This window comes from Arvicanthis niloticus, unplaced genomic scaffold (genome assembly GCF_011762505.2).
Source record: "Arvicanthis niloticus isolate mArvNil1 unplaced genomic scaffold, mArvNil1.pat.X pat_scaffold_1287_arrow_ctg1, whole genome shotgun sequence".
Taxonomy (NCBI): Eukaryota; Metazoa; Chordata; class Mammalia; order Rodentia; family Muridae; genus Arvicanthis; species Arvicanthis niloticus.
In genome coordinates this window covers 22,501-39,754 of record NW_023045278.1, presented here as the reverse complement: position 1 = coordinate 39,754, position 17,254 = coordinate 22,501, and the positions used below count along the sequence as shown (strand labels likewise).

Genomic DNA, 17,254 nt, shown 5'->3' with positions numbered 1-17,254 from the left:
ACACAAAGCAAGAGAAGTGTTGGGAATTCAGGGTCAGCATGTGGTACAGTATATGACTCTGTCTCAAAAACAAATATAGCAAAACAAAACTACAATAAAAAAAATGCACCACACCACCACCAAGATCAGCACAAGCATTCAGGCCACAGGAAGTGAAGCATTCCTGGCTCTGTGAGAAGGATGTCATGGTTCTCAGTCTGGAGCCTGAGATCTTTATTTAGAAAATGGCCAGTGTTTTTAAAAAGACTGAGAAAGTGCAGAAGGCCCTGAGTTAGAGGGTGACCTATTTATCTCCCAGTCTTGGGGTGCTTTCTGCAGCTGGCCCGCTGTGCATGCCTCCCTTTGCTCCCAGGCTCATGGAGACAGTTTGTGGGGTATCTGACTGCTTGTCTGCCCGTGGGGGCAGAGGGCTGGGACCTGGAGTTCCTGATGCACACTTGCTGTTCATTCAGCCACTGGAGGCACTGTCCCCCCCACCCCAGCTACATGCTAGACAAATGCTTTTAAAACATTTGAGACAGGGTCTACCTAAATTGCCCAGTCATTCTTTGAGCTTTTGATCCTCCTGCCTCAGTGTCCCGAGCAGCTGGGATCACAAGCCTGAAGTGCCCTGATGCCCAACCTCTGAGAACACTCTTGTTTATGTTTCTGTGTTCTGACAGGTACACCCTTCTTTAAAAAAATTCCTGTGGATGAGTGTTTCTTGCCTATGTGTATATGTCTGTGCAGTGTGGGTGCCTGGTGCCTTCACAGGCCAGAAGAGGGCGTCTGATCCCCTTCAGCTGGAGTTAACAGACAGTTGTGAGCCAGCATTTGGGTGCTGGGAATTGAATCTGGGCCTTCTGGAAGAATAGCCAGTGCTTTTAACTGCTGAGCCAACTCTTTTAAGCCCCAAAGTTGTCAGTATTTTATGTGTAAGGATGATTTGTCTGTATGTTTGTCTGTGTACTCTATCCATGTCTGGTGCCCATATAGGCTAGACCAGAAGAGGGCGACAGAGCCTCCGGTATCAGAATCACAAAAGGTTGCTAGCCACCATGTGATGGTAGAAATTGAATGTGGGTCTTCTGGAGAGCATCTGTTCCTCTTAACCACTGAGCAATCTCTCCAGTCCCGACCTTCTTTAAAACTTTTTACTGGAAAGATGGCTCGGCGTTTAAGCATGCTTGCTTCTGTTCCAGAGGACCTGAATTCAGTTCTCAACACCTACATCAAGTAGTTCACAACTTCCTGTGATCCCAGGTCCAGGGTCTCCCATACCTGCTTCTGACCTCCTCTGCAGGCATCTGAACATAATGGCATACACACATACATAAATAAAGTACATTATTTGTGTATATGGGCGCAGACAGGCATGTGTGGAGGCCAGAGAATGGGTTTTGGGAGTCAGTTCTCTCCTTCCATGTCTAGTTTCATTTCTGTTGCTGTAATAAAACACCCCAGCAAAAGCAACTTAGGGGAAGAAGGTTTTGTTTTGCCTCACAGTCCCCGATAACAGCCCATCCTTGTGGGGAAGTCACAATGACAGGGTCTCATGACAGCTGTTCATGTTACATTCAGTCAAAAGGCAAGGAGCAAAGAATGCATGTGTGCTTTTACACAGTACATGGCCCAGCCTAGGGAATGGCGCCACTTCCTGTGGATGGGTCTCCTCACCTCTAATAACATACTTCATTCCTCATGAATATGCTCAGAGACCTATTGCATTCAACCTTGGATCCTGGGGAACTCAGTTAGGCTTGCTCAGCAGGTTCTTTATCTGCTTACCCATCTCACGGACACAAAGCTTGTTGGCAGGACTGGGTATTGGACGTAGGGAGGTGAGCGCTCTACACTCATACCCTGTATGCATCTTCTGCTGTCTCACTTGGTCATCTGTCTGTCAGCTTTGTGGAAGGACCTGTTATGTGTGCCTCTGTCCTGCTGGGGAGTGGATGGTACCCAGGACTCAGCCAGAGACCAGCTGAAGACGTTCTTGGAAGCTCTCACCCCAGGAGGTCCCGTCCCGGGTGCTGGGCCTACCATGGCATTCCGTAGGACTGAGGGGATGTCCATGATCCAGGCTCTGGCCATGACTGTGGCTGAAATACCAGTGTTCCTGTACACGACTTTTGGTCAGGTAAGATGGGTGTCCTCAGTGCCTGAGAGAGCTGAGCCCTTGTCAAGGCTGTGTGAATTAGTTAATTTCTTACTGTGTTATTATAATTCCGTGTGTCTCAGTTAATTTCTCATTGCTGTGTTTAAAGACCAAAGCAACTTAAGGGAGAAGGAGGTTATTTGGGCTCACGGTCTGAGTGTGTTACAGTCCCTTGTGTGGAAGGCGTGGCCATAGAGGTGGGAAGCTGGTCACACAGCGTCTGTGCTCAGGAGACAGGATGCTGCACGGATACCAGTGCTCAGCTCACGTTCTCCATTTTACACAGGGCATCTTGCCCTGCCTGGTAGTGGTCCACTCCACATAAGATGATCTTCCCACCAAATGACTTGAGATCCCTCACAGACATTCTTAGAGGCTAACATTATGATAAGTAATTCTTCACAGATATGCCAGGAGGCTTGCCTCTTAGGAGACTCTGGTTCTATCAGGTTAACAGTCAGCATTAGCTGTATGTGTATCTAGTATCTTTTCTCTGAGTAAATCAGGATTACATTAAAAAATGGGGCCCTAAACCCAGTGTTTACCCAAAGGCTAGGTGACTTCTTGGCCTTAGTTGTCTCTAACTAAGTCCCCTGACACCCCCTAAAGCTCTCTTTTGTGGGACAGAGGTCCACCTGGGCCAGCAGCAGAGGGAGGCCAGGATGAGCCTGCTTGGATGGGTGGCCGCGGTAGTGAGTGTCATTGGGAAATGGAGTCACTGGGATTTGAGCTGTATATTGATCACTGCCTGCACACGTCTGCACACTGACGTGGACATTCGGTTCCTCATTGGGCAGGGATTCTGACAGGTGACACAGATCAAGCCCTGGTGCAGTGCATTGGCACAGAATGGAGACCAGCTGTGTGGGGGCACACTGGACCCAGGATTCATCTCTGTAACACATTATGCTATCTTTATATTTCTGATTAGCATTTCAGAGAGGGTGACTGGATTTACTCTTCAGTGCCCCTTGTCACCCCTTCAGCCAGCAGAAGGATACTGTGGCCACACCCAGAGAGCTTCCCTTTGGGCCACATAACCAGACCACTTGTCTCTTTCCTCCAGTCTGCATTCTCCCAACTTCGGCTGACACCAGGCCTGAGGAAGGTTCTTTTTGCCACAGCCCTCGGGACTGTGGCCTTGGCCCTGGCTGCCCACCAGCTGAAAAGACGCCCGCGGAAGAAGAAGCAGGTGGGCCCTGAGACGGGAGGTGAGCAGCTGGGCACGGTGCCCGTACCCATCCTCACGGCCCGCAAGCTCCCTTCGGTGAAGAAAGGTAGGTATGTGGTCGGGAACCTCTGACGTTCGTCGCAGCTCAGCACTGTTGACTGTGGGTGCCTTCCCACCTCATAGCCAAGTTACCCTTGGTAGAGTTGACAGCAGAACCATTCCTTGAGACACTGGGCTCACTGTGGTGGGTGGCATTGGTACCGGTGTCCTTGTCACTGTAGGGAATTTCCCCGAGCTCAGGAATAAAGACATGGAGTTCATGAACCCAGTGGTGTTTCTCCATTCTCCTCTTTAAAGGAGAGAAAAGGGGTTTGCGTGTGTAAGTAAGATTCGCCTTTTTAGTGTGTCCTGAACTTTGAGACAGTGCTATCACAGAACCAAGCCACTGTGGGAAAGCTTTTAAAACAGTTTATCTCGGAGTTCGTGTGTGAGCAAAGGTGTGTAGGTGTGCCGGAGTGGACATGTGGGGGTCAGAGGACAACTTGCATGCATAAGTTCTCTCCTTCTACGTGTGGGTTCTGGGGTCAAACCAAGGCGCAGGCTCATCCTGCTGGCCCTAGAAAACCTCTTCTCTGGGAATCATGATACATGGCTGCTTGCTGCAGGTCTGTTTCGTGTTGCTTTCCATCAAGGCAGAGCGTTCTCATAGGTTCACAACTTGGGAAGACCAAGTTTTCTTGGAAAATAAATGTTTAAAGCCAGGTGTGATGGTATGTGCCTATAATCCTAGCACTCAAGGCCACCGTGGGCTGCACACCGAGACTTTGTCTCAAAAAAAAAAATAGAACTGACAATGAGGTTTAAGGGTTGTTTATCTATTTATTTATTGTATGCACTGTACCATGGTGGATATAAAGTGATCAGAGGACCTCTCTGATTTACTGGGAGTTGGGTCTCTCCTTCATCGAGGACTGAACTCAGGTCCTTTGACCTGGTAGCAAGTACCTTACCTGCTGAGGCATCTGGAAAAGAGAATTCTTTATCAGTCACTCAATCAAGCACACAGGCAAACTGAGTAAGAGGTAGGGAGGCGACCTGCCTTGCTCTCGGCTTGTCCCAGCATTTGGGGCCCTCCTGTGGGCCTGGCCCTGTGTTAAGTCAGTAGGCCAAGGAAAAGCCTTAGTCCTCTGCTGAGGGTACGCACTCAGAAGAGTCCTCTGATGTCCTGGCTTAGGTCAGGACACACTTCCAGGAAGATAAGGATGGGAGGGAGGCTCAGTGGGAGGACACATGTGGGACCCACCCTTCTCCTCACAGGCTGCTCCAGCCGGAGGGTTCAGAGCCCCAGCAGCAGGAGCAAACGACACTCTGAGTGGCATCTCCTCCATCGAGCCCAGCAAGCACTCGGGCTCCTCCCACAGCCTGGCCTCGGTAAGGAACCAGGGAGGGTATGTGAGGAGGCAGGCGCCACCAGGACCCTCTTGGACTCTGCCCTAAGGAACTTCTGGGCTGTGTGGGAGATGAGAGATAGGCCCCTTCATTCCTTCACACCCTCACAGCATGAACTCGGCCTTCACAGCCTATTCATGCTGCTTGGAGACGCCAGTTGGAGACAGGTGGACAGGTGCCAGAGAGGGAGCTTATCAGCAGGCTTGGGCATCAGACGTTGAGCAAGTGCCTGGGAGGTGACAGGGTGGGGCTGGGCTGAGGGTCTGGAGATGAAGGAGACAGAGGTTAGCTATCTCCGTAGAGCCCAGCCTTGGTTCACTGACTCACTGTGAGAACATTGCTCGTCTCTGCTCCAGCTCTTTGCTGGTGACACCCTTGCTCTTGAGTCTCCTCTGGAAAGGTTGAAACCATCTTGTGATTACAAGGTCCTGAAACAAGGTGGCAGCTGTCTGTCCTCCTTGACAGACTAGTAGAGCAGGGACTGGGCCCAGGGACATTTCACACGTGGCCTTGGGTATTGACCTCTGTGTTTCTTCATACTGAGGCAGTCTCTGTGGGGCATCATTGAGCTGCTCTGAGCATGTGGGTCCTGGCCTAGCTCCCTCGGGAGGTATCCAGGAGAGATACCTGTGGCCTGTGGTCAGGCAGTTGGGGTGGGCTCAGAGGGTACCCACAAAGGGTCTCACTGCTTTATTATCTGTGTACTTGGTCCCTAGATGGTAGTGGTCAATTCATCTAGCCCCACAGCTGCGTGCTCAGGTTCTTGGGAAACCAGAGGGATGGAGGAGACTATACCCACCACTGATGGCAGTGCCGAGAGCCTCTATGTGCAAGGTTGGCTGGGAGTCTACCCCAGGGCACTGGGGTAGGGTAACTGTGGCAGGAGGGAGTGGCCTTCTAGGAGTCTGGGCACGGCAGCTCACTTATTCAGGTACTGCCCAACCCCAGATACCTGTCAATACTCAGAAGACACATCCTGCTTAGATAACAGCCTGCACACTGGCTGACCCGGAAGAGGGCAAGACCCAGCTGTAGGGTCCTGCCCAGTTCTGACCCTGCTGTGGCCCTCTGTGCCCCATGTTCATCCCCTTAGGGCGAGCCTGTGGGACCTGAGCCTTTCTCCTCTCTGTGTTCTCAGGCATGGAGCTGTTTGAGGAAGCCCTGCAGAAATGGGAGCAGGCACTGAGTGTGGGTCAGAGAGTGGATGGAGGCAGCACCCCCACGCCAGGGGACAGCCTCCAGAACCCAGACACCTCATCAGAAGCACTGTCAGAGGTAGGTGGTGTTCCCCAGTCGCTGCAAGGTTGGTCAGGTGGACAGCTGACTGAGTGCACCCTTCCACAGGGCACTCACTGGGTTCCATCCACTTAGAATGAATATAACAGCTCAAGTAACGTGCTTGGTGCTGTCGCACTGGTGATGGCTTGGTGAGCAAGTCCCACTTTGATAAACACCCTTCTCAGCTCTGTTTAGGGGTGTGAGGGGTGGTGGGGGTGTTGGTGCAGGACTGTAGGAGATGGGTCTCTGTTCCAAATACACTGGATTCTGGGGCCTTTGGGTTTTATTTATGGGTTTGTTTGTTTGTTTTGGGGGGGGACAACATCATTCAAGTTTTTTATTGTAATTTCATATACTTATTTATTTGTGATATTTTTATTTTTTAATGTGTTTCCCTGCATGTATGTCTGTATACCATGTTGGTGCCCACAGAGTCCACAAGAGGGTGTTGGATCTCCTAGAACTGGATGGAGTTACAGGTGTGAGCCACCAAATAGGTGCTGGGAACCAAACCTGGGTCCTCTGGAAGAGCAGCAAGTGCTCTGAACGGCTGAGCCATGTCTCCAGCCCTCCCCTCTTTCTTTTCTGTTCTGCTCTGGCTGTCCAGGAACTCACAGCTGGCTTCAAGCTCAGAGATCCGCCTGCCTCTGCCTCCCAAGTGCTGAGGTTAAAGGCGTGTGCCACCATGTCCATCTGGTGTCCATTTTTAGCACATGTAGTCTGAAGTTACCTATGGAGAGTTCTGGAAAGAAAGGTGAAAAGGCTTTCATGGGGTTGACAGTGCCTTTCTCTTCTGCATGTTTAAAATAAAAAGACATACTTTAAAAATTATGGGAGTAAGCTGAGAACCTTGCATGGGCCAAGCACACAAGCCATGTGTGCATAAAACAGGTACCACTGGGAGTCGCAGCTGCCTTAGAACTCTCAATGTAGACCAGGCTGCCTTCAAACTCACAGAGTGGGTTATCTGCCTCTGCCTCCCAAGTGCTGGGGTTAAAGGCGTGTGCCACTGTACCCAGCTATATTACTTTTTATTTTTACTTTAGGTCTGACTGTAGCCCTGGCTGGCCTAGAACTGGCTATATAGAAGTCGCAGAGACCTACCTCTGCCTCCTGAGGCTGGGATTAAGGGCATGTACCACTGTATCTGGTTTGTCAGGCCTTTAGATCTTTTAAAGTTACGTCTATGTTTGTTTGTGTGTGCCTGTGTGTGTGTAGATTGAGCCACAGTGGGCTTGTGGAGGTCAGAGGACAACCTACAGAAATCAGTTCTATTTTTCCTGGGGGTTGAATTCGTGTTGTCAGCCTTGGTGGCAAGTGCTCTTACCTGCTGAGATATCTCGCTGGGTCATCCTTTTTGTTGTTATTTTAGATTTATTTCTTTGGCTTTGTGTGTTTGTATTTTGCCTATATGTATGCAGGTACATCACATGTGTGCCTGGTATCAACTGGGTCAGGAAAGGGGTCAGATCTACTGAAACAGGTTACAGATACAGTGCTGGGAATAAAACCTGGCTCTCTTTAAGAGCAGCCGGTGCTCTTGACGCCTGAGCCACCTTTCCAGCTCCTGTGTTGACATTTTTCAGTCATATTGAACAGCCACCCTGGGTTGTTCACAGCTTGCTCACATGATGCGGGTCAGTGGCGTCAGTGTATTTGGGGGATCGTGGCCATCAACCATCAACCTCAGCCATTTCACAATCGCTACACACCTTAACAGTCCCCTCAGGTTTCCTGCCCTCCTCTCCAGCCCTCTGCTCGGCTTGGATTTACACTCCTATGCTGATCTTGCCTGTCCTATGCTGCTGGCCCGTCTGTGTGTATGTTGTTTTGGGGCAGGCGTGGTACACATATGGAGGTGACCCTGTCCTGTGGGCCTGGGACATGAACTCAGATTTATTGGCAAGCACCTTTATCTGCTGAGCTGTGTTGCTGACCCCATCTGTGTGTGTCCTTTGGAAATGTCTGTTCTGATCCTCCTGTCTTAGCCCCCAGCATGTGGAATTGCAAACATTTCGGTTTTTAGTCTTAACGATGGTGATATTGAGTGGTTTTGCTTTGTTTTGAGACAGGGTCTCTCTACATATCCATGACTACTGTCCTAGAGCTCATTCTGTGGACCAGGCTGGCCTTGAACTCACAGAGATCCTCCTGCCTCTGCCTCCCAAGTGCTGGGTTTAAAGGCATGGAGTTTTCTTTCACATTCTTCATGGCATCCATTGTAACACACAGAGGACACTTTTAAGTTCTGGGTTGGAGGTGAAGCTTGCTTATCAGGCACTAGGCCCCTGGGTTCCACCCCAGCTCCACAGAAGCAGAGATATGCCAGCAGTCCAGCAGAGGGAGGTACAGGCAAGAGGATCAGGAGTTTAAGGGGACAGCCGGGCGGTGGTGGCGGACCCCTTCAATCCCAGCACTCGGGAGGCAGAGGCAGGCGGATCCCTGAGTTCAAGGCCAGCCTGGTCTACAGGGTGAGTTCCAGGACAGCCAGGGCTACACAGAGAAACCCTGTCTCAAAAAAACCAAACAAAACAAAACAAAACAAAACAAAACAAAACAAAACAAAAAAAAACCCCAGAAGTTTAAGGTTACATAGTGTGGGACCAGGCTGGGCTAAATGAGACCCTGTCTCAAAAGTGAATTTTTTTTTAATTCTGAAGTTTACTGTTTGTGCTTTTCTTGAGTTGGTTGAGCTTCTGTGTTAACTCCCTGCAGCCTTAACCACTCACAGCTACTTCCTAGAGTGCTGACAGACGTCCTCCGGATGCCAGTCAGGTAGGAGCCCAGCAGAGTGGCCGTGGCCCAGAGCTCCGAGGTCTGGGCCAGATCACTGTCCTGCCATATTTTAGATAGACACTCCGGGACACTTCACCACCTTGAATTTCTCTGTGGAATGTCCCCGTCCCAGAGAGAAGCTTTGAGGCTGAACAGCACGGTCCAGGGTGGGGCCTCGGTGATGGCTGCCTCTCTTCTGGCCCTTTCTCAAGCTTAATTGGCCCTCATCTGTCTCCTCCCTGGGCTCTGGTTACTTTAGCAACAGGCTCTACTCTGGTTACCTCCACCTCCATGGAGAGAGTAGTCAGGCTAACTCTTGCCTCACCCTGGGACCCAAACCTAAGAGCCCCAGGGGGGAGAGAGCACCACCCAATATCCCATGCTGGGGATGGAGGTCAAGAATCACACAGAGGTCACAGGAAGCTGTGCCCCACACCAGCTCCTCCCATCTCCCTCTAGCTGAGACCCTGCGTGTGCCTCCTTGCAAGTACTCTCCCGCCACCTAGACCTTCTCAGGACAGCCTGTCCTTTGTTGTCCAGCTGGTCCCCTGCAGACCGTGACACTCATGAGGTGGAATTACCCTTACTTGGTAATTCTCAGTAACAGCTACCGCCATTTACACCTGAGTCCCAGAAACCCTCTTCACAAGATGAAGCTTTTTTTTTTTTTTTTTTTTTTTGGTTTTTCGAGACAGGGTTTCTCTGTGTAGCCCTGGCTGTCCTGGAACTCTGTAGACCAGGCTGGCCTTGAACTCAGAAATCCACCTGCCTCTGCCTCCCAAGTGCTGGGATTAAGGTGAAGCTTTTGAGTCCCTTCTATAGAGAAGGCTTTAGAGACCATAAAGGGTTTGCTCAGGGACACAGGATCTGTACTAGGGGGACTTCAGGGAAAGGCTTGAGTCACTTAGAAACACAGTGTTTTCTAGGAAATATGTTCAGCCAGCCAGCCAATGAGAAAAGCAAGAGGAGGAGCCAGGGATGCTCACCAGCACGCAGGAGACCCTGAGCTCGGTCCTCAGCACCGGGGAACAGCAGGCGTAGTGCCACACTGCCTTAATCCTAGGATTGGGAGGTCGAGCTAGGAGGATCAGGAGTTCAAGGTCATCTTTGGTATATAGTGAGTCTGAGGACAGCCTAGGTTCTACCTCAGGTGGGGGGAAGCAAAAAAAAACTAGATGAGATCTACTTGTTTTATTATTGTTGTTGTTGTTGTTATTACTATTATTGTTGTCTTTGTCTTTTGGGGTTTCTCTGTGCAGCCCTGGCTGTCCTGAATCTCCCTCTGTAGACCCCACTGTCTTCGAACTCCTGCCTCTGCCATCAGAGTTCTGAGATTAAAGGCCTGCGCTGCTCCCACCCAGCCTTTTTCTTTGAGACTCGGTCTTTCTTCCTGTGCAGTCCTGGCTGCCTGGAACTCACTCCTCAGTGCATGTCCCACGCTGGCCTCAAACTGAGGTTCTCCCGTAGGGATCCTGGGTTACAGGCGTACAACCGTGACCCCCTTGGGCCGAGATCCTCTGCATGTGTTTCTGGCATCGCAGTGTGTATTTACAGTGCCTGCGGCCAGTGCCTCCTGTACTGGTACGGCCAGTAATGGGCAGCACAAGTCTAGAGTTCTTTGGACCCTGAGCCAGCTCCGGTTTCCTTGAGGCCCTACCTGAAGGAGTTTGGCAGTTCTGTGTTGAAGGTCATTGCTTTTGTCATAGCCAGAGTCACAACGAAGGGAGTTTGCCGAGAAGCTTGAATCCTTGTTGCACCGGGCCTACCACCTGCAGGAAGAGTTTGGCTCCACCTTCCCCTCTGACAGCATGCTGCTGGACCTTGGTGAGCATGAGCACAGGCTGCTGTGGGCCTGAAATGCCAGGAACACAGCTGGGGGACAAGTCCAGAGCGCCAGGACTGGCTTCCCAATTGAAGTTTGAACAAATAGGGAAACTGAGGTATTCCCTTAAACATGGCAGACAGACACTGAAGCAAGAGGAGGCTCGGAGTCCATAGTTAGTGTGCTTTACCACTGGCCTCTTGGGAACTCCTTTGAGCTAAGTGCCTACGTCTCCTGGACAGGTCTGCAGCGGGCCTTTGGGTTCACATGGCTGTTACCCAGAGGCAGGCCGAGTGGAGCAAAAAGTTCTTTACCTCCACCGAGGTAAAGAAAATGTGGACCTGGAGGGAACTAACTTGCCCATTGTCCAATGTCCTCCTCACGCCTGCTGTGTGTCTAGCCTTTCCCAGAGTGCACTGTGGGAGCAGCTGGGGTCCAAAGTGGGCTGGCTAGTGCTTGCGGGCCCTGGCTTCTCGGCACTGGTCTCAGCATGACTTTGCCTGCTGGAGAAATCCTGTCCCCTTGGGTCTTCCTCTACATCAGAGGTTGGTAGGACTTTCAAGGCGGCCACCATCATTTACTTATTTGGCACGCCTTTCTGAAGTGTCTCGGAAGGTCCGGACCCCTTAGCTGTAGAGCCTGTCGATGAGGGAATTGCTGGCTAAGTGCCTGCAGATGCCTGTAGGCAATTACAGCCTTTTAGAAAGAGGAAACACTTACTAGGCCACATAGAGCAACTGAATGGGCATGGAGATGCCCTCACCCCCCCCCCCCCCCCGTTACCACCCAGCTCAGGGCTGCTTTGTAACTTCTGCCAACATCTGCCCCAGGTGAAGCCTCTGGGGTAGCAGTGCTGTGTACCAGGATTCCTGTCGATGGAGGGTGGGGTGTGGGTCTCAGCCCAGGCTTACTCCTTCCAGAGAGGACCCTGATGCTGCCCTGACTGAGGGCTCCCTGCGTCTGCGAGCTGATGATGAGGACAGCCTGACCTCAGAAGACTCCTTTTTCTCAGCCACTGAGGTAAATAGGTTGGGGGACCGAGTTGGGTTAGGCCAGGCCCTCTGGGCCAGAGCTAGGCTGTGTGAGAAATTGGGGTTATTTTGTGTAGGAATGGGGCCCTGCTTTCCAGATACTTGGAAGTTCCAAGGTCAGGGCGGCCTGAGAAGCCAGGGGTTAAAGCATGGTCAGGCAGAGAAATATGCCACATCCATAGGGCTGTAAACCATACCCATCTCTGTCTTCTCTAATCCATTTAGTCCTTTGGTTAGCATTAGTCTTGCCACCAGGCTGGGGCAGGAGGCATGAGTCTGTGCCTGGGACAGGAAGATGGGAACATGTATCCAGCAGATTCCCCTTTGGGACGGGATCCTGGCAGTAGGAGTGCTGACGTCCAGGGCTGGACGTGAACCTAGGCCTCCTGTCCCATGGGGCCAGAGTGCTTATGGTATCATTATGATGGGCTAAAGGGAGGCACCTAGGGTGGTCCCTGTGGTTGCTGGGGCCCAGAGCTCTGGCCCCTGTAGGGTGGTGCTCACTGGCCTCCTTGGCCCCCTCCCAGCTCTGTGAGTCCCTGCAGGTTGGAGAGTACCCGCTTCCCCTCTCCAGGCCTGCTGCTGCCTACGAGGAGGCTCTGCAGCTGGTGAAGGATGGGAAAGTACCTTGCCGAACACTCAGGTGAGAGTGAGGGGGATGGGTGGGCTCCAGCCCAAGGGGGGAGAGGCAGAGGTGCACAGTGACACTGGTTGTGACCAAAGGAGGCTGAGGTCAGCCCAGGTACCATAGCCATAACTACCACTGTGCTTAGGTCCAGAGGGGCCAATGTGACCCCAGAGAACAGCCAGCCAGCCTCTGCCTTCGGTTGAGAGAAGACTGAAGGATAGAAGACTGATACCAACTTGAGGTCACCCTGCTAGGTTGAGGCAGGGCCTGGTTGGACCCTTGTCCCCTCCTCCTCACCCAAGGCACACACCCTCTACTGGATCTATGCTAGGCACGATCAGGTGGCATGACACTGTCTGTCCCTTTCCTCAGGACAGAGCTGCTGGGCTGCTACAGTGACCAAGACTTCCTGGCCAAGCTGCACTGTGTGCGGCAGGCCTTCGAGGTGGGTGTGGTGCAGGAGCCACTGGGGGAGAGTGCTGGGCCTGCCTCATACAGGGCCACCCTGTGCCCGGCCATGACTCTGCCCTTTCCACTGGCTCTGGGAGGCTCCCACTCACCACCTTCTTTCCTCAGGGGCTTCTAGAAGAAAGAAACAACCAGGTCTTCTTCGGGGAGGTCGGCCGGCAGATGGTGACAGGCCTAATGACCAAGGCTGAGAAGGTAGCTGGGGTGGGACTGTTGTTTCAGATTTCCCTCCAGAGCCTTACTTCAGGCTGGGGTTTTGCTTTGTTTTGTTGACCGTTGACTGGGTCTTTAACACAAAAATCTTGGGCCTATGAGGTGGCTCATTGGGAAAACCCCTCATTCTACAGAACTGTTGACCTATATAAGATCCCCCAAAGTCATGGTGAAAGAGAGACCCATGCCCCGAGAGTTCCTCCACAGCAGCTGTGGTAGAGATGTGTCCATACTCACATCATGCATACAGACAGAGTGCTAGTTCAGACAGTGCAAGTGCTGTCTGTGTAAGCCGTGTGCGGCAGAATATGTTTAGTCCTAGTGCTGTATAGGTGGAATGGCCAGATCCACGGGGTTCCTGACCAATCAGTCTGATTGGTGAGCCCCCGGCCCCAATGAGAGATTCTGTCTGAGGAACATCTGATGTTCTCTCTGGCCTGCACACACGTACAACACTTTAAAACCAAGTGCAGGAGTCCTGGCAGCTTCCTATACCCATAGGGTGCTGAAAAAAGGTTGTGGGTCCCCCAACTCCTGTTTCAACTTGGAAAACTAGAGACATGAACTCTTTCTTACTTGGTGATTCTAACAGTATACTTTTGTAAAACTGGTCAATAATGAAACAAACCACAAGCCAAGTGGTGGTGGCTTATCTTTAATTCCAGCACTCAGGGAGAGGCAGGCAGATCTGGAGTTCAGGACAGCCTGGTCTACAGACTGAGTTTGAGGACAGCCAGGGCTATACAAAGAAACCCTGTCTTGAAAAACAAAACAAACAATAAATGCAGACTGGCAGAAATGTTCCCTGCATCTGTCCATGGCCAACCCGTGCTGAATCTCAAGTGTTTCGGTCCATGGTGACCCTTGCTGGAGTCCCAAGTGCTCTGCTCCATGGACATTCTGACCATGGGTGTCGTTGCCCGCCTCCCCGTCTGTGCTGTGCAAGCAGCCTGCAGTCTCTCCTCAGTGGTATCACAGTGTAGCCCATCCACCTTCCCTCGCTAATGTACTCCCCTGGTAGTTATTCCAGCTTGTGGTCAGGCTCTGCTGTGTCCTACCTCCTGGTGGGTATCTGAGATCTGTGAGGTTCTGTCTCAGGTCCTGGCAGGAGGATGTTTTACGGGACCTTCACCTTAGGTCCTTGTTGGCAGCATAAGAGTTTGTCCTCGTGTCTTGGCTCATACTGGGTTTTTGTAACCCTGACCTTTGCCGCTGTTCACTGCTCCCTTGTTTGCTTGTGGAAGAGGTTGCATAAGTTTTCATATTTACTACCTACTGGTGCTTCTGTTAATGAATGGGGCAAGTCTCTTGAGAGGGTCTTCTGTAACCCAGGCCAGCTGTGTGGCTGAGATAGACCTTGACATCTGGTCCTCCTGCATCTGCCTCCCAAGTGAGGGGATAAAAAGCCCAGTCATGTCCAGCTTCTTTAGTTGTTAATTGCATTTAAAATTTTTTATTTGGTGTGCATGAGTATGGGGGCATGGGTGAGGATGCGCACATACCACTGTGCACATGTGGAGATCAGAGGACAGGTAGTGGGAATTGCCTCTATCCTACTATCGGGGTCAGGGACTGAACTCGGTTGTCAGGATGGCGCTAGGGGCCTTTACCACGGCAACATCTTGCTGGTCTTCTTTTTGGACTTTTTGTTTTTAATGCCCAGGCTGGCCTCAAACTCATGCCAATGTTTCTGCCTCAGCCTCCTGAGGCTCTGCTGGAGCAAAGTTTGTGTCCCCTTGGTCCTTCTTGCTCTTCCTAGCTGGAGGAATGATCTAAAAGCCCTGTGTAAACCCTTGTCTTCCACAGCCTGAGACCCCCCCAGCCCTCAGCCATGGCCTGAGTGCTGATCTGTGGTTGTCCTGGACACACTTTGCCCTGTGCAGCTTGGGGCACTGGGGCATTGATGTGCACCAGACCCTCTACCTGCTTTGGACTTTTGTCTCTGCTGCCTGTGCCTAGAACACTGTTCCTCAGTTCTTGTTTATTTAGACAATTTACATAGAGAGTATGGAAAGCTGTGTTTTAGTGTCTAATGGTGAAGAAAATGAACCCCAAGGATCCCCATCTCTGGCCTTACCACCCTGTATCCTGCATATGGTGCCCCTGTCTTCCTCACCCAGCAGTGATGCCTGCGATGCCAGGATTGTAAGCCATGACAAATGCTGCATTCACCTTTGCCAGGTGATTGCCCCAGTGCCTGCCATCTGCCCCAAAGTGAGCTCCAGGCTGCTCCTTCAAATCTCCCTCCAGCCACCATCAGAGCTCCGCTGCAGTCTGTTTAGCAGATAAGGAAACCAAGCCTGGTGAGAGCAAGGAGCTTTCCCAGGCCACTGAGCAAGTGACTGTAGAGCCAGGTTTTACGGTCGAGTTTGCCATGTCCGGCCGATGCCCTTAGCTGGCTCTCCTTGGCCTCCCAGGAAGAGGATAGATAATAGAAGTGAGGTGGCCTGAGGCCAGGCCATGCCAAGCAGGCCTCTGCTGCTCCGTCCCAGTCAGTCTTGGGTTTTGTTCCTCTACAAGGTGGAAAAGGCCCATGGTAGCTGCTGAGCCCCACGCCAGGAGCACTCAGCCCTGTTCCCTGGGCAGATCTCTGAAGACATTGGCCAGGTGGCAAATGTGCAGGCTCTGCAGTCGTAGCATCAGGGCCATCTTCTAACCATGCAGCCTTCATCCAAGCCTGTGTCTCTCTCTGGGTGGTCTGTTTCCATGTATATGTGGACATGTCCTGTGTCAGCCACACTCCATGTTAGACAAGCTTGTGCTATTGAACCGTGGCCCCTGCCCCTTCCAGTTTTCCCCACTGCTTATAGAGTGCTCCTGTGCCAGGGCAGTGGTGGCACAGCTGTGCGTGCGGCTCATCCCATTCTCACCCCTTGAAACTACACCTTTTCCTGGGCATTGCCAAGGAGAGACCGTGTAATAGTGCCTGGCTGCCACAGGGCTACAGGTGTGTAGTGATGAGCCAAACTGAGACATAGCTGGGTGCCCTGGATGCAGAATTGCCCCAGACACACCCTGGTTCTCTGGAAGGTTCAGGCAAAAGACACCTCCTTGCCATCTCTTTAGGGTAAGGCCCCAGCCCTACTTGGCACATTCTTATCTACAGCCCAGCCTGCCTGTAAATCTTAGCCAACTGGGTCGCAGGACCTCTCTCACAACCAGATCTGGCTGTACTCACAGAGTCCCAAAGGCTTCCTGGAGAGCTATGAGGAGATGCTGAGTTACGCCCTGCGGCCTGAGACCTGGGCTACCACCCGGTTGGAGCTGGAGGGCAGAGGGTGAGTCTGCCCATGTTGAGATCCTGGGGTTCTTCAGACTGAAATCATTTTGTTGGGAGCTTGTTCCCAGTTCAGCATCAGTGTTACGCAGCTGAGATGCCTGGGTTCAAGCCATTTCCCCATGTGTCGCGCACAGGCCCCACGTGGCCTCCACACGGTAGCTCTAGTGCCCCCTCCCCCCTGAAGGTGGCATGCATGAGCTTCTTTGACATCGTGCTGGACTTCATCCTCATGGATGCCTTCGAGGACCTAGAGAACCCTCCATCTTCGGTGCTTGCTGTCCTGCGGAACCGCTGGCTATCCGACAGCTTCAAAGAAACAGTGGGTGCCCGTCCTTTCCTCTGTGTGTATGTCCTGGGACCTCGGGCACTCCTCGTCTTATGCCTGGAGTTCATTTGTCAGTCCCTGCCCACTGTCCTGTCCCATCACTGGGACATCACACCGGGCTCTGCCCAGGCTCTCAGGCACTCCCTGCTGCCCTAGTTTCAGCAGTGTGCACATTTCCCTCTGTGTTGTCCTTACATGGGCAGAGCCCCCACTCTGGGCGGGCACTAAGTACTTTCATTTAATGCGTCCCATTAAGTTAAAATAGAGGAGAACTTCCACCCAGCCCCAACAAAACGACAGCAAAACCCAAGGCCACCAGTGGTGTGGTGGTGTTGCTGCCCACGACTCTTCTCCAGCTAGGCCATTTATAGATGCTCATGCTGGCTCCCACAACCACCAGGTGAGGGGGTGGGGTACTATGTTATGACCATTTTACAGAGGAGGAAACTGAGGCTTGGGAAGCCTCCACATCTAAATGGAGTTCTGAAGCATAAAAGTTAGAGCCTGGATTCAAGAATAGATGTGTATAGGGCTGATGGCAGCTTGGCTCACTGCTCTTGCAAAGGACCCAGGTTTGCCTCCTAATGCTTACATGGTTCAGATATGGCCAGGCGGTGGGCAGTGTTGCATACATAGGCAGGTGGGTCTCTGTGAGTTCAAGGCCAGCCTAGTCTATA

General features: G+C 51.9%; 1 protein-coding gene across 1 annotated transcript; it reads left to right on the top strand.

Annotated features, from left to right (window-relative positions):
- Window positions 1-1,863: 1,863 nt before the first annotated feature.
- Window positions 1,864-16,449, top strand: LOC117701545 (mitoguardin 2-like). The gene is given in 14 exon segments (XM_076928169.1): window positions 1,864-2,119; window positions 3,204-3,414; window positions 4,626-4,666; window positions 4,668-4,739; window positions 5,474-5,591; window positions 5,896-6,032; window positions 10,517-10,634; window positions 11,553-11,570; window positions 11,573-11,652; window positions 12,191-12,306; window positions 12,664-12,736; window positions 12,868-12,954; window positions 16,153-16,250; window positions 16,437-16,449. Coding segments are annotated over 14 exon segments (1,278 nt in total). The 5' UTR covers window positions 1,864-2,023.
- Window positions 16,450-17,254: the final 805 nt, after the last annotated feature.